Source organism: Pan paniscus, chromosome 9 (assembly GCF_029289425.2).
Source record: "Pan paniscus chromosome 9, NHGRI_mPanPan1-v2.0_pri, whole genome shotgun sequence".
Taxonomy (NCBI): domain Eukaryota; kingdom Metazoa; phylum Chordata; class Mammalia; order Primates; family Hominidae; genus Pan; species Pan paniscus.
In genome coordinates, this window is record NC_073258.2 from 83,759,705 (window position 1) to 83,774,224 (window position 14,520).

The 14,520-nt window shown below is 38.6% G+C and overlaps 1 protein-coding gene across 8 annotated transcripts in view; it reads right to left on the reverse strand.

Moving 5' to 3' along the window:
* PRCP (prolylcarboxypeptidase) overlaps positions 1-14,520 on the reverse strand; it is a 77,153-nt gene that overhangs the window by 3,263 nt on the left and 59,370 nt on the right. For all 8 annotated transcript variants that reach the window (XM_055093771.1, XM_055093773.2, XM_055093772.2 and 5 more), the window contains exons 7-8: positions 11,634-11,798; positions 10,761-10,948 (exon numbers count right to left, since the gene is read on the reverse strand). In XM_055093771.1, coding sequence (XP_054949746.1) covers positions 10,761-10,948; positions 11,634-11,798 — 353 coding nt within the window. The remainder of the gene's footprint in view (positions 1-10,760; positions 10,949-11,633; positions 11,799-14,520) is intronic.

The window sequence follows — 14,520 nt, forward strand, 5'->3', positions numbered from 1 at the left end:
TCTATATGTCTATCCTTAGGCCAGTATCACACTGTATTGACTGTAGCTTTGTAATAAGTTTGAAATCAGGAAGTGTGAGTTCTTCAAGTTCGTTCTTCCTTTTCAAGATTGTTTTGGCTATTCTGGGTCCCATATATTCCTATATGAATTTCAGGATCAGTTTGTCAATTTCTATTTTTTTAAAAAAAACTCCAGCTGGAAATTTGACAGAGATCACATTGAATCTGTGGATCAACTTGAGGAGTATAGTCATCTTAATAGTATTAATTCTTCTAATACATAAACATGAGATGTCTTTCCATTTAAAGGAAGCAATTTTTAATGTCTTTGTTTCCAATGTATATATCTTGCACTTCTTTTGTTAAATTTATTCCAAAGCATTTTATTCTTGATGCTATTTAAATCAAATTTTTCCCTAGTATAACGTATTATGCATAGATTGCATTCGTGTTTACAAAGCCTTTCACATTTGTTCATTGTAACAACCCTATAAAGTAGGTTTAATTACAATTCTTTTATAAAAGAGAAAACTAACGCCCAAAGAGGTTAAAAGGCTTGCCAAAATCATTTGATTTGGCAAATCTGAGATTCAAACACAGTTCTAAAAACCCTAGTCCAATGCTTAATTTTACACTATGTTGCATTTCAGTGGAACCATGACTGCTTTTGGAAGTCGACAGCTTACACTCTCTTGTTTGCTGCAAAGTAAGAAAAGCTTAGCTTTGGGATCAGACACACTTTGGTTCCAGTCCCAGGTCTGCCTCTCATCTACCTAATCTCATTGAAACAGATTCCTTAGGAAAAAAACTCACTGAAATACCTGGATCTGAGTATTCCACCCATGGCATGTATTAGATCACTTTCCCCTTGAATGGTACCTCTCTGCATATCTATACCCACCACTTGAAATCACTTCTAGAACATTTTATGTGTGTCCTGATATTTGTTTAATGCAAACTCCATTTTGCTGGTATTGGTTACAAAGCCTGAAATAAAAAGTCTTCAAGCCCACATTATCAAATACATGAAAATAATTCCCATAATTTGCAAAATCATCAAAAAATTTCTCAGCTATAAGTACAACCTATATACAGATGACTACCAAATAATGTATCTAGCCAGGATTGTTCCCCTAAACTTCAGAACCAAAGTTCAATGGTGTACTTGACATTTTTACATGGAAGTCAAATTAGACACTTGGCAGTTCCTGATGCTCCCCAAATGCCAACCAGCTCCTCCTGCCATCTTCTCCAATCTCTGTCAATGGGAAGTCTATACTTTTCATTGTTCAGGCCAAAAAGTTTGATGTCACTCTTTAATCTTTTTGGTTTCACTCTTTAATTTTCTCATTGTTTAACACACAATCTGTCAACAAATCCTGTCATCTATATCTTCAAATATATCCATAATCTGACCATTTTGTATTACCTCCACTGCACAACCCTGATCCAAGTCACCATTATCTCTAGCCTGAGTTACCATAATAGCCTTTTAACTGATCTTCCTGCCTCTACTCTTGTCTCCCTACAATTTAATATCAACAGAGCAGGCAACTTGATCCTGTTAAAACCTGAACCAGATAATGTCATTCCTTTTCTCAAAATGCTCCAAGTTTTCCCATCTCATTCACAGTAAAAACCTAAGTCCTCACTAGAACCAACAAGTTTCTACATGATTCAGGCCCTCTGCTCCCTCCCTGATTTCACCTTCTATTACTCTCTCACTTACTAACTCCACTCCAGCCACACTGACCTTACTCCACGTGAAGAAGAACATGCTGGGGACACTTCTCTTTCAAGGCCTTTGCCTTTGGTTAATCCTCTTACCCACCAACCTCATGGCTAGCTCCTTTACTTCCTCTATATCATTTTTTAAAAGTCACCCCTTGATGAAGTCTTCCCTGGTCACTCTAATAAAAAGTTTCAACTGTTTTCCCTCCCTATGACATTTTACAGTCCCCTTCCCCGGTTTACTTTTTTCTCCTTGTCACTCACATCCTTCTAACATATTTATAAGTTCTATCTTGTTTCATTTCCTATCTCTCAAACTAGAACTCCATGAGAGCCGAGATTTTTGTCCATATTGTTTATTTCTACATCTCCAAGTTCCTAGAAGCAGACCTGGCTTAGAAAAGGAGGCCCAAAAAATTTACTGAATGAACTTAAAAAGTGTCTAGTTGTCTGTGGCCTCATACTGGATGCCCATCATAGACATCTATAAATACACGTATGCAAGTTCATAAACATGTTGTAAATCACTTTGGTACTTTTTACGTGGGAAAGAAAAGTTGATATAAATGATTAATAGAAATATAAAGAGACTAACCTTCAGCTGTGTGTTAATAGTGGAAAGAACAATGAATTAATTCAGTAGATCTACGTTGTACATTTTTACTAGCTGCATGACTTTGGGTAAGTTACTGACCCCTGTGAACCTCAATTCTCACTGGATTATAGAAAAAAAATGTTTTTTAAGAAAGATAATACCCTTCTCTCAGAGAACTACTGTGAGGCCCAAGTCAAATAATATATGTGAAAATAAATAAACTATAAATACTACACAAATGTGTGATGTCATTATAGTTATTACCATACTCTGTAAGCATAATAAGTATTACCAACACCAAGAGGTAAATGAATCATGAAAATGTAAATGTACAAATTATACGAGAAAAAAACATTTAGGTACATTAAGTATATGTGTGTTTGTAATACAATCTAAAATTGCCTGCCCTGGCCAGGCACGGTGGCTCACATCTATAATCCCAGCACTTTGGGAGGCCGAGGTGGATGGATCACTTGAGGTAAGGAGTTCGAGACCAGCCTGCCCAATATGGTGAAACCCTGCCTCTACTAAAAATACAACAATTAGCCGGGCCTGGTGGGGCATGCATGTAGTCCCAGCTACTTGGGAGGCTAAGGCAGGAGAATGGCTTGAACCCAGGAAGTAGAGGTTGCAGTGAGCCCAGATCATGCCACTGCAATCCAGCCTGGGTGACAGAGCAAGACTCAATCTCAAAAAAAAAAAAAAAAAAAAAACTACACTCCAGAAGTGTACTTTTTTGGTTTTATTAAAAACAAAAAGGAACACTCACGTAAAATAGAAGCCTTAGTTTTCAACTACCAGGTAAACTTTTAAAGTAAACTACATAAGGAGTTGGATTCTCTTAAATTAACAAATCGCCTTTATCATTATTCCAAATTGACAAGCCCAACCCAGATAGGAAACTCTCCATTATTTGCAAAACAAAGAAGCTATCCCAACAGCCACATAATAAGCAAACTGCATTTGATTTAAAAGGTCATCTGAAATAGCCTAGTGGCTTAGCAACAGTGTTTGGAGTTGCTGAGAGACCTAAGATGCACATGGACTTGAATTTCTTGGTCCTAGACATGTGAAAGCTAAACCAGTCATTGGAAAATCTACAAAAAAAAAAAAAAAAAAAAAAAAATCTTGGCTTTCATGAGAGGATCTAGATGCCTGGGTAAAATTCCCCCAACAGGGAGCTTCACTTAGTCACTGGCAACAATTAATTTGCCTGAGAAATTATGTTAAACTAACCAGCTCCTCAGGGACTCCCTTTTGGATTTATACTAAAATAACTGAGAATGACTATTGGTAAAATAATGCCTACAAGTTGGGAAAGACAATAAAACTCCCCCCAAAAAACAATTGTGGAATAAAAAAAGAATTGCTGTAATGAGACTATTAACAGGTAAACAAATGTTTACTGAGTGCCTATTATATATCAGGCACTGATTGGGCATGGGACTCCACAGTCAACAAAACAGACAAAATCTCTGTTGCTTACTTCCACAATAATTTGTTCCTTGAAATAACCCTGTTAGGTACTCATTATTATTCCTAACTAGTATGAATTGGCAATTTGCCCAAGGCCATGCAGCTAATTCAGGGAAGAAGAAAAATGGCATCAAGGTCTACCTGACTTCAAAGCCTTAACAGAAAAATCTCCAGTCCAACAGTTAAAGATTAAACTTCCCAACCGGAAAAGCAATCACACTTGGATTCATGTGAGGCAGCCTAAGGAGAGGCCTGGAAACAAAGATTAAGATACCTTCCACAGGGCTCCTTGGACACTTTCTTTTTTTTTAATTATACTTTAAGTTCTGAGATACATGTGCAGAATGTGCAAGTTTGTTACATAGGTATACACGTGCCATGGTGGTTTGCTGCACGCATCAACCCGTCATCTACATTAGGTATTTCTCCTAATGCTATCCCTCCCCAACCCTCACCCCCCGACAGGCCCCAGTGTGTTATGTTCCCCTCCCTGAGTCCATGTGTTCTCATTGTTCAACTCACACTTATGAGTGAGAACATATGGTGTTTGATTTTCTGTTCCTGTGTTAGTTTGCTGAGAATGATGGTTTCCAGCTTCATCCATGGTCATGCAAAGGACATGAACTCATCCTTTTTACGGCTACATAGTATTCCATGGTGTATATGTGTCACATTTTCTTTATCTAGTCAATCATTGATGGGTATTTGGGTTAGTTCCAAGTCTCTGCTATTGTGAATAGTGCTGAAATAAACATACGTGTGCATGTGTCTTTTTAGAATGATTTTTAATCCTTTGAATATATACCCAGGAATGGGATTGCTGGGTCAAATGGCTCTAGATCCTGGAGGAATTGCCACAGTCTTCCACAGTAGTTGAACTAATTTACACTCCCACCAACAGTATAAAAATCTTCCTATTTCCCCACACCCTCTCCAGTATCTGTTGTTTCCTGACTTTTTAATAATCGCCATTCTAACTGGCGTGAAATGGTGTCTCATTGTGGTTTTGAGTTGCATTTCTCTAATGATCAGTGATGATGAGCTTTTTTTCATATGTCTGTTGGCCGCATAAATATCTTCTTTTGAGAAGTGTCTGTTCATATCCTTTGCCCACTTTCTGATGGGGTTATTTTTTTTTTCTTGTACATTTGTTTAAGTTCCTTGTAGATTGTAGATATTAGCCCTTTGTTAGATGGACAGATTGCAAAAATTTTCTCCTATTCTGTAGGTTGCCTGTTCACTCTGATGATAATTTATTTTGCTGTGCAGAAGTCTTTAGTTTAATTAGATCCCATTTGTCAATTTTGGCTTTTGTTGCCATGGCTTTTGGTGTTTTAGTCATGAAGTCTTTGCCCATGTTTATGCTTGGACACCTTCTTACTCAGCAACCAGAAATGTTTCACAGCTAGTGGTCATGAAGTACACAGAACAGACACACCTATGGCTGTTCTTTTACTTTGGGAGTGCTCTTTCTTCAGAAAAGAAGGAGAATTTTGAATTTTTTAATTACTTAATTTTTGCATTGTATTTCTCATACCTACCAAAGTATAGAAAAAGATTTCTTTGTAGAAGTAGACTTGCCACTGCTAAAAGATAAACCAGCATCTTTACACAGTCTTGCCTTTAAACTTTCACATGCTTCTGAAGCCTTCCTGAGCTGTGTATTTCATTCATCATCCTTATCAACAACAGGCACATTTATTGAGCATTCATTATGCGCCAGTCACTGTAGCAGATGCTAAAGATACAGAGATGATTAAGATGAAGTCCCTGCCAGTGATAAATTCACAATCTCATGGGGCAGATAGAAACGCAAACAGATAACTACCACATGGAGTGATAAGCGGTATTTACAGGTGCTACTAGAAGTAAGGGGAAAGTGGAAACCTATCCTCCCTCATGGAATATTTCTTGGAGAAGGTATGAATCTTAAGGAAAAAGGAAAAAGAGGATGAGAAAGGACATTCAGGGACCATTTCATGCCAGTTAGAATGGCGATTATTAAAAAGTCAGGAAACAACAGATACTGGAGAGGGTGTGGGGAAATAGGAACATTTTTACACTGTTGGTGGGAGTGTAAATTAGTTCAATCATTGTGGAAGACAGTGTGGCAATTCCTCCAGGATCTAGAGCCATTTGACTCAGCAATCCCATTCCTGGGTATATACTCCCTTTATGTTCTGTGGCTAGAACACAAAGGGCAAGGTGAAGAGTGTACTTTCATTTATTCATTCAACAAATATTTTTTGAGCATAGATATTTGCCAGATCTGGGCCAAGTACTTTGATGGGCTAACTCTTTTAATGCATCACAACAACTTTATGGGGTGAGTGGTATTATTATTCTCACTTCACAAAGGATAAAACTGAGAATCAAAAAAGCTTAAGTAATTTTACTCAAGACAGCTCATTCTACCTTTGTATAGCTCTTCTTGAAAGTCCTTTCTTACACTGAGCTAAAAGTTTCTTACATGGAGCTCTAATTCCTACCCACTTACTTTTCTCACAAAATATGCCCCCTTCTCCAATGATGATGATAATAGTGATGATGATGATCATCATCATCATCGCTTTGACAATCTGAGAAAGATAACATAAAAAAGCAAATGGATAACTAATATACTTGTAAAAGGACTGGAGGAAAGGAGCTTCTTGCCCTTCCACCTCCGGCCATGTAAGGGTGCTGCCTTAAGGTGCCATCTTGAAAGCAGAGACTGGGCCGTCACCAGACACCAAACCTGCCAGCATCCTCATCTTGGGCTTCCCAGCCTCCGTAACTGTGAGCGATACATTTGTGCTGTTTATATATTACCCAGTCTCAGGTGTTTTGCTATAGCAGTGCTAGTGGACTAAGACAAACCCAAAGGCTTATATTTAGGTCTTTTTCAACCCTCTCAGTTCTTTCAAGTTTTCCTATTTCAAATACCATAAATTTGGCACAATTTCCTTAAACATCCTAAGCAGACTTATTTGCTTAACTGTCACTTTATGAGACTGAGCTGAAGAGTATAGTTTTGAAGAATCCTGTTGAGAACAAGGAATACAACGTAAGGAAATTAAACAAAAAGCAGTTTTACGTTTTCCATTAAAGTGTCTTGCCTTTTATTTGGGGACAGGTATCCTGCTGGGTGGAATACTATGCAGCCATAAAAAGGAATGAGATCATGTCCTTTGTAGGGACATGGATGGAGCTGGAAGCCATTATCCTCAGCAAACTAATGCAGGAACAGAAAACCAAACACTGCATGTTCTCATTTATAAGTGGGAGCTGAACAATGAGAACACATGGATACAGGGAGGGGAACAACACACACTGGGGCCTGTCAGTGGGTGGAGTGGGGGGAAAGAGAGCATTAAGAAAAACAGCTAAGGCCAGGCACAGTGGCTCATGCCTGTAATCCCAGCACTTTGGGAGGCCGAGGCAGGCAGATCGCCTGAGGTCAGGAGTTTGGGACCAGCCTGGCCAGCGTGGTGAAACCCCATCTCTACTAAAAATACGAAAATTAGCCAGGTGAGCTGTAGTCCCAGCTACTTGGGAAGCTGAGGCAAGAGAATGGCTTGAATCCAGGAGGCGGAGGTTGCAGTGAGCCAAGATCATGCCATTGCACTCCAGCCTGGGCGACAAGAGCAAAACTCTATCTCAAAAGAAAAAGAAAAATAGCTAATGCGTGCTGGATTTAACATCTAGGTGATGGGTTGATAGGTGCAGCAAACCACCATGGTGCACGTTTACCTATGTAACAAACCCGCACATCCTACACATGTACCCCAGAATTTAAAAATTAAAATTAAAAATTAAAAAAGAAAATAGAATGAGTCTAATAAGTCTAATAAGAGTCTAATATGAGGCCTTTTTTTGCAAAGTGGGCAGTGCCACTAGCCTAAACTCAGAGTCAACTTCCAGGCAAACAGCTCTCCTCATCCCTAAAAGCTTTTGGCTATGTACCAAAGGCCAAATTTGACTTATTTAAAAGAATTTGTAGAGCACAGTGGTCGGAGAGGTACTGGCAGGAGCAGCAATGCTGCCAGGGGCCTGGGGCTGGGCTGTCCGAGTTCCCATGTGCTGAGCCCACTTGAGCCACAGCCACGTCCGGGGATGAGACAGTTTTTGATCCTACTATGAGCAAGAAGAAAAAGAAGAATCCCTTTATGTTAGATGAGGAAGGGGATACACAAACAGAGAAAAACCAGCCCAAGAAGTGGAACCAGAACCAGCTGAGGACAATGATGTAGAAGCCAATGAAGACGACGGTAGGAAAAAAGACATTTCTGATGTTCTAGATGACTTGAACTTCTTTAATCAGAAGAAAAAGGAGAAAAAAAAGACATTTGATACTGATAAAGCTGAAGAAGTTGTAAAGGATCTTAAGATTGAAAGTGATGTTCAAGAACCAGATGAACCAGAGGAGGCCCTTGACATTATGCTTGGCAATAAAAAGAAGAATGTCAAGTTCCCAGATGAGGATGGAATACTAAAGACACAGCTCTAGCCGGGCATGGTGGCTCATGCCTGTAATCCCAGCATTTTGGGAGGCCGAGTCAGGTGGATCACAAGGTCAGGAAATCGAGACCATCCTGGCTAACATGGTTGAAACCCCATCTCTACTAAAAATACAAAAAATTAGCTGGGCGTGGTGGTGGGAGCCTGTAGTCCCAGCTACTTGGGAGGCTGAGGCAGGAGAATGGTGTGAACCCAGGAGGCGGAGGTTGCAGTGAGCAGAGATTGTGCCACTGCACTCCAGCCTGGGTGACAGGGTGAGACTCCATCTCAAAAAAAAAAAAAAAAAAGACACAGCTCTAGAAGATGAAGACAGCAAAAAAGACGATGCTGTCTCATTCAGCAATCAGATAGGCCCTGAGAGGTAGGTCAGAAAGAGACTGCACATATGAGGAGCTACTGGATCATGTGTTCAACATTATAAGGGGAAAGAATCCAGACACAGTTGCTTGAAAGAAAAGGAAATTCACCATGAAACCTCTACAGGTCGTCCAAGTAGGAACCAAGAAAACTCCTTTCATCAACTTTATGGATATCTGTAAACTATTACATCAACATCCCAAATGTCTCCTTGCATTTTTTTCATTTTTTTTTGTTTTGTTTTTATGGTTTTTGGGGGGTTTTTGTTTGTTTGCTTTTTGAGACAAGATCTGGCTCTATTGCCCAGGCTAGAGTGTAGTGGTGCAATCTCAGCTCACTATAACCTCCACCTCCTGGGCTCAAGCCGTCCTGCCACCTCAGCCTCCTGAGTAGCTGAGACTGCAGGCACATGCCACCATGCCAACTAATTTTTGTATATTTTGTAGAGATGGGGTTTCACCATGTTTCCCAGAATGGTCTCAAACTCCTAGGCTCAAGCAAGCCATTTGCCCTGGCCTCCCAAAGTGCTGGGATTACAGGAGTGAGCCACTGCATCCAGCCTCCTTGCATTTTTGTTGGCTGAATTGGGTACAAGTGGTTCTACAGATGGTAATAACCAACTTGTAATCAAAGGAAAATTCCCATAGAAACAGAAAATGTCTTGAGGAGATATATCAAGGAATATGTCATTTAAATTATGGGGCTCCACCCTTATGAACAGAGTAGTGCCTCATAAAAGGGCTGGAGGAAACTAGCCCTTGATACATCAAGGAATTGTCAAGGTGATGTCACACATGCCAATCACCAGACACAATCCTGCAGAAGGGCATCCGACTCTATTTCTTACAGTGTGAAAGTTGTCCTTCTCAATGTTCTGTTGCCAGTATCAACACCAGGCTGTCACGGGCAAATAAGCACAGCTCCATGCCAAAGCTAACCAATTTGCTAATCACTAATTTTGCAAATTGTGTTGTGGAGATTTGGCTGGATAAGTTTGCCATCAGAGTGGATCTACCATTGTATTAAAAACGAGATTAAAAAGCTGCCAAGTTCTTTGGTGAGTAGTTGGTTGGTCTGAAATCCTTGCAAGATGGCGATGCTCAAGCTGGTGATATATCCATTGCCTACTTTAACAACTGTCAGAGAAATGCGACATGGGGTAAGGAGGTGCCTTTTAAAAATCATTCATAGACTTCTGTAAAATGCAAGATAAAGTTTTAACAGATTTTTTTTTCAAAAAATAAAAACTAAAACAAATAAAGAACTTCTAAAAGAATGACATTTACAATTTTAAAAATAGCTCTGGTTAACAGGTATGTAGTGGTATCTCCTATTTCTATACAGACTTGGGGAAATTCTTGATTAACTCGTTGCTATTTTAATAGCTGACAACCTAATGTTCAACTCAAAACACGGAAATTTTGAAGTCCCAGTCAGATACACATAGAGTCTGCTCAATTAACTCTAATGTGAACCAGTGGCAACTGTGTGACTTCTTAAGGAACAGTGTAATGTAGAAAAACAAACATGGGATTTGTAGTCAGGCCATGATAGAAAGCTGGCTTTATCACTTAGTAACTAAAACAAAGCTGGATGAGCTTTGGCAAGTGATTGAACACAGTGACCTTCAGTTTCCTTCACAGTAAAAAAGGGGCTATAAAAACTACTTCACAGGGTTGTTGTGAGGATTTAACCAGGTAATTTATTTAAAGTGCCTCATTTAGTACTTGGAACAGAATGAAGTGGGCACTTCAAAAGTGATGAATACTGAAAATTTTTTATTACCATCAACAACAACATAACAATAATAAGACAAATTAAGAACAACAGATGATGCTTTATTTTGTGCTGGAGAGTTTTTTTAATATTTAAAAAATTTTGTTGCTGTTGATTTTTAAGACTTTCATAAAGCACATTGGTAATAGAGCAAAAAATCCTATCTCTTCTCAGCATCCTATCTTTCAAGGCATAGGAAAACACGACAGGTAGCACTGTTGTATTCTATGTTGTTATATGGTCCAGCATTACCCTGGTTCTGTTTTTTCAGATATTCTACAAATGTTCCACCAACTGAAGTTTATCTTTGGACAGCAAAAACTCACCTGAAAACAATGTTTGTGTGTGAACTAATGTTTTTGCCTCCATACATAGTAGTGATCCAGGAGGGCCTTGGTCTCACACCCCACTGTTGAAAACAGTCATCAGAAAGTTCCTTTAAGTTCCATGAGTGAGGTTCAAACATGTCATCGACACCATTAGTACAAAAGGGCATGACTACTTCTGTGCAGGCCTAAGAAGCAAACCAAGAGAGAATCCAATTAGAAAAATGAGGCAAAAAGAGGTTAAATAAATTACACAAAGTCATAATGCTGGTAAGTAGTGAAGGCAGGGTTTGAACTCAGGCAAGGCAGCTTCGACGCCCTGTTCTTTACTTCTGCGCCACATAATCTCTCATTAGTCTTAAAAAGACTTGGCCAAGAAGTCACGGAAGTCAGGATTATATCCCTTCATAGCAAACTGCTTGATTTCACATTTATTATCACATTTAACCCTCAAAACAACTCTGCAAGGAAAGTTTATTATTATTAGTCTCATTGTGCAGATGAAGGACAAATTAGACTCCCTTTCTTTTATATGTCTATAAAATGCTTCCTTTGTAGGACTTATCAAGATCTATTGAAATACTGATTACTTACTTTTTTACTACACTAGATTTGATCATGTATATTTATCTTTGTATCTTTGAAACCTAGAGGAGTGCCTGACACATATAAGAACTCAATATATATTTGGTGATTATTAAATGAACAAATGAATGAACAAGAAAACTTGTCCATAGTATCACAGCATAAGGTAACAGAGCCCAAAACTGGATTCAGGCTAGGTGACAAAATCTTGTGTAGCCTGATTTTTTTTTACAGCACAACTGTATCAGTGAAAAGTAAGTTCCACTTGGGGAAATTATACATATTTACCTGATAGCTCCAACCCAGTGTTCCCAGACTGCTAGTTGCTGTCTCTGAAATATTCAGGCATTTCACCTGGCCCGAATAATTGTAATATACATTCAGAGCTTGGAAAATATTCTGCAGCAGCAGTGAATCAGATACATTGGGATTTTTCAAATACTGGCACACTACCTGTCATTTTAGAAAGATAAATGGGGAAAGAGTCAGAATATGAATATAAAATGACAGTTTAATAACACAAAGAAGAAATATGATTTTGATCTGATCATAAAATATTCTTAAGCTACTAACCGCAGTGTTTAATTTCTCTCTTGGGTTTAATCCCCTCCATAAATGAATAAACCTCTTCAATTACTCCTTAGGCTATAGAAATAAACCGTTTGAACACCAACTCCTCTTTTACAACACTCAACTCAAATATTACCTCCTCTTCAAGGCCATCCTTGCCTATGTTTCCAAGTTGGGAAGAATTAAACCTCTCCCTTCTTGGTGCCTCCATTATACCCTGTACCTATTTTTATCACAGCCCCTGTAATGCTCTACTTCACTCACTTGATTTCAGAATGTCTCCCTCAGTACTTAGCAAGGTATCTGGTAAGTAAATGTTTGCTGAATGAATTACTATACTTTTATAAAAATGCAAAATTTATAAAATCTCATATGGAAAAACTATACCAAGTTCCAGCATCTGTCGTGTGATAAAAAGCATATGCTGCAACTCCCCAGCTCCCAAATATTCCTATCACTATCCTATAAAAAATGCCTGGAATCCTAGCTATAAAAATCAGACAATATTCAGGGTTAGGAGTAAAGGTGAGGACTGACTAAACAGAACCAGTGCAAACTTTCTTGGGTACAGAAATATTCTATATCTTAATAGGGTTACATGAAAAATGATATAATTTGTGTATTTCATGGTATCTAGATTTCACCCCTCCACCACCAGAAGAAGAACCATACACAAATATTGAACTCTTGTTAATGATAATAAAGCTGAAGTATTTAAGAGGAAGATGTCTGCAATTTACTTTAAAATTCATTTTAAAATAGGATAAATTAAAAGATAGATGAAGTGATGGATAGGTGAATATATATGTGACAAATCAAATATAATAAAATATTATTTATTGAATTTAGATGTTAGGTTCATGAGTGTTCATTGTCCAATTATTTTAACTTTTCCATATGTTTCAAATTTTTCATAATAAAATGTTGGAGAAAAATAACAGGTAATGGAATCATAGCTGAATAATACTAACAACAACAACAGCTAGTAATTATTAAGCCCTGGGTTTCCAACCAATACACCATGTAATATTCAAAGAACCCAATCAGATAGATGATTGTCCATTATTTTACATGAAAAAAAACCCTGATTCTTAGGTTAAGTCGTCTTCAAGGTCACTCAGTTGGTAAATAATAGGGCCTAGATTTGTTCCCAGCTGTCTCTGGTTATGAAATATACATCTTATCCATTATGACACACAGCTTAGGAAGTGTCCACCTGTAAAACTACAAATAGTCCCAGTGGCAAGGCAAACCCAGTAAGCTTGAATCTCTATTGACTCTGACATGAATTCAGTAATCTGGTCCTTTCCCATTTCATACGGAAAAGATTATATATATAATAGACTAGTCCTGACAAAAAAAAGACTAGTCCAGAGAAGAAGCCAGGAAAGGAGCCCAGTCACCCCACCTCAGGGAGAGAGATTCTGGGCAGCAGGAATAACAAGGCCTGGGCTGGGGACATGTTCCCAGTCAGGAAAGGAGGGTACTGAGAAAGGATGCAACCAAACCCAGCCCCTCATCATAGTTCTGCCTGGCACCAGCTGCCAGCGGAAAAAAAAAAAAAAAAAAGGAAAACTGTAAAAGAGAAAATGAATTTTCAGGAAAATTCAATGCCTCTCCCCAAATACATTCTACACCACAATATTTCCATGGAATGTTTATTGGTACTTTGTGGAAAAATGTTTCCTAGCCAGATAGTTTTGAGAAACTGTATATTAGCAAATGTGAACAGTTTTCCTGACTGGTTGTTATTATTATATAATCTCAGATGATTTCTCAGAACCTTTAACATGCTCAAATGTAATATGACTTTCCAAAGGAAGATGGAGTGTGCATCATTGCCAAAAGTTTTCAGAACTGCTGAATGTGAGAAAAGTCAGAAATTAAGATGTTCAAATAATTGGATATATCTTTCAAAAGTAACTGTGAGATCATAAGAATAAGGAATACCAGGATTTAGGATGTACATGAAGAGAGAATTGAGCTAAACCGAGAGCTAATTAAAAGTCAAAATAGTGTTTATTTTGGCAACTCGATTTTTCATGGTAAGTCAAAAAAATACCTAACATTTGCATGGCACTTTTCTCAGAAAACATTCCTAGGAAATATGTCAATAAGAAATAACTCAAGACAATATGGAAATCAAGAAACAATCATGAGATATATTAAACCATCTATTGCCAACAGTTGATCAGCATTCTTTCCTGAACCTGGACACCGATTCAGCTCTTTCAAAATGCAGCACACAACTACAAAGTAGACACACGGAATGCAGAGAAGCGCCTTATGTTCAAGCACAGCATGGTAGATGGGGAAGGGCGACAATGCAAGCTGGGCAGGGGGAGAGGAGGTAGTGATGTGCAGCAACAAGTGGCCCAAAACTCTGGAAAAGAACAGTAGCAAGTGAGTGTGACTCACATGCTGGCATCAGAGCCCCTCTTAGAGCTTAGAACACTGGGCCTCTGTCAGGCAAAGAAAAGGAGTCCCTGTGAATAGCCATCTCCACAAATAGCAGTTACTGTCACTTCTTAAAAGACACAAGCATGGCTGGAGACCGGCACTGGCTGACAATACTTGGGTTTCAGCAGCCCCAGTTACACAGAGA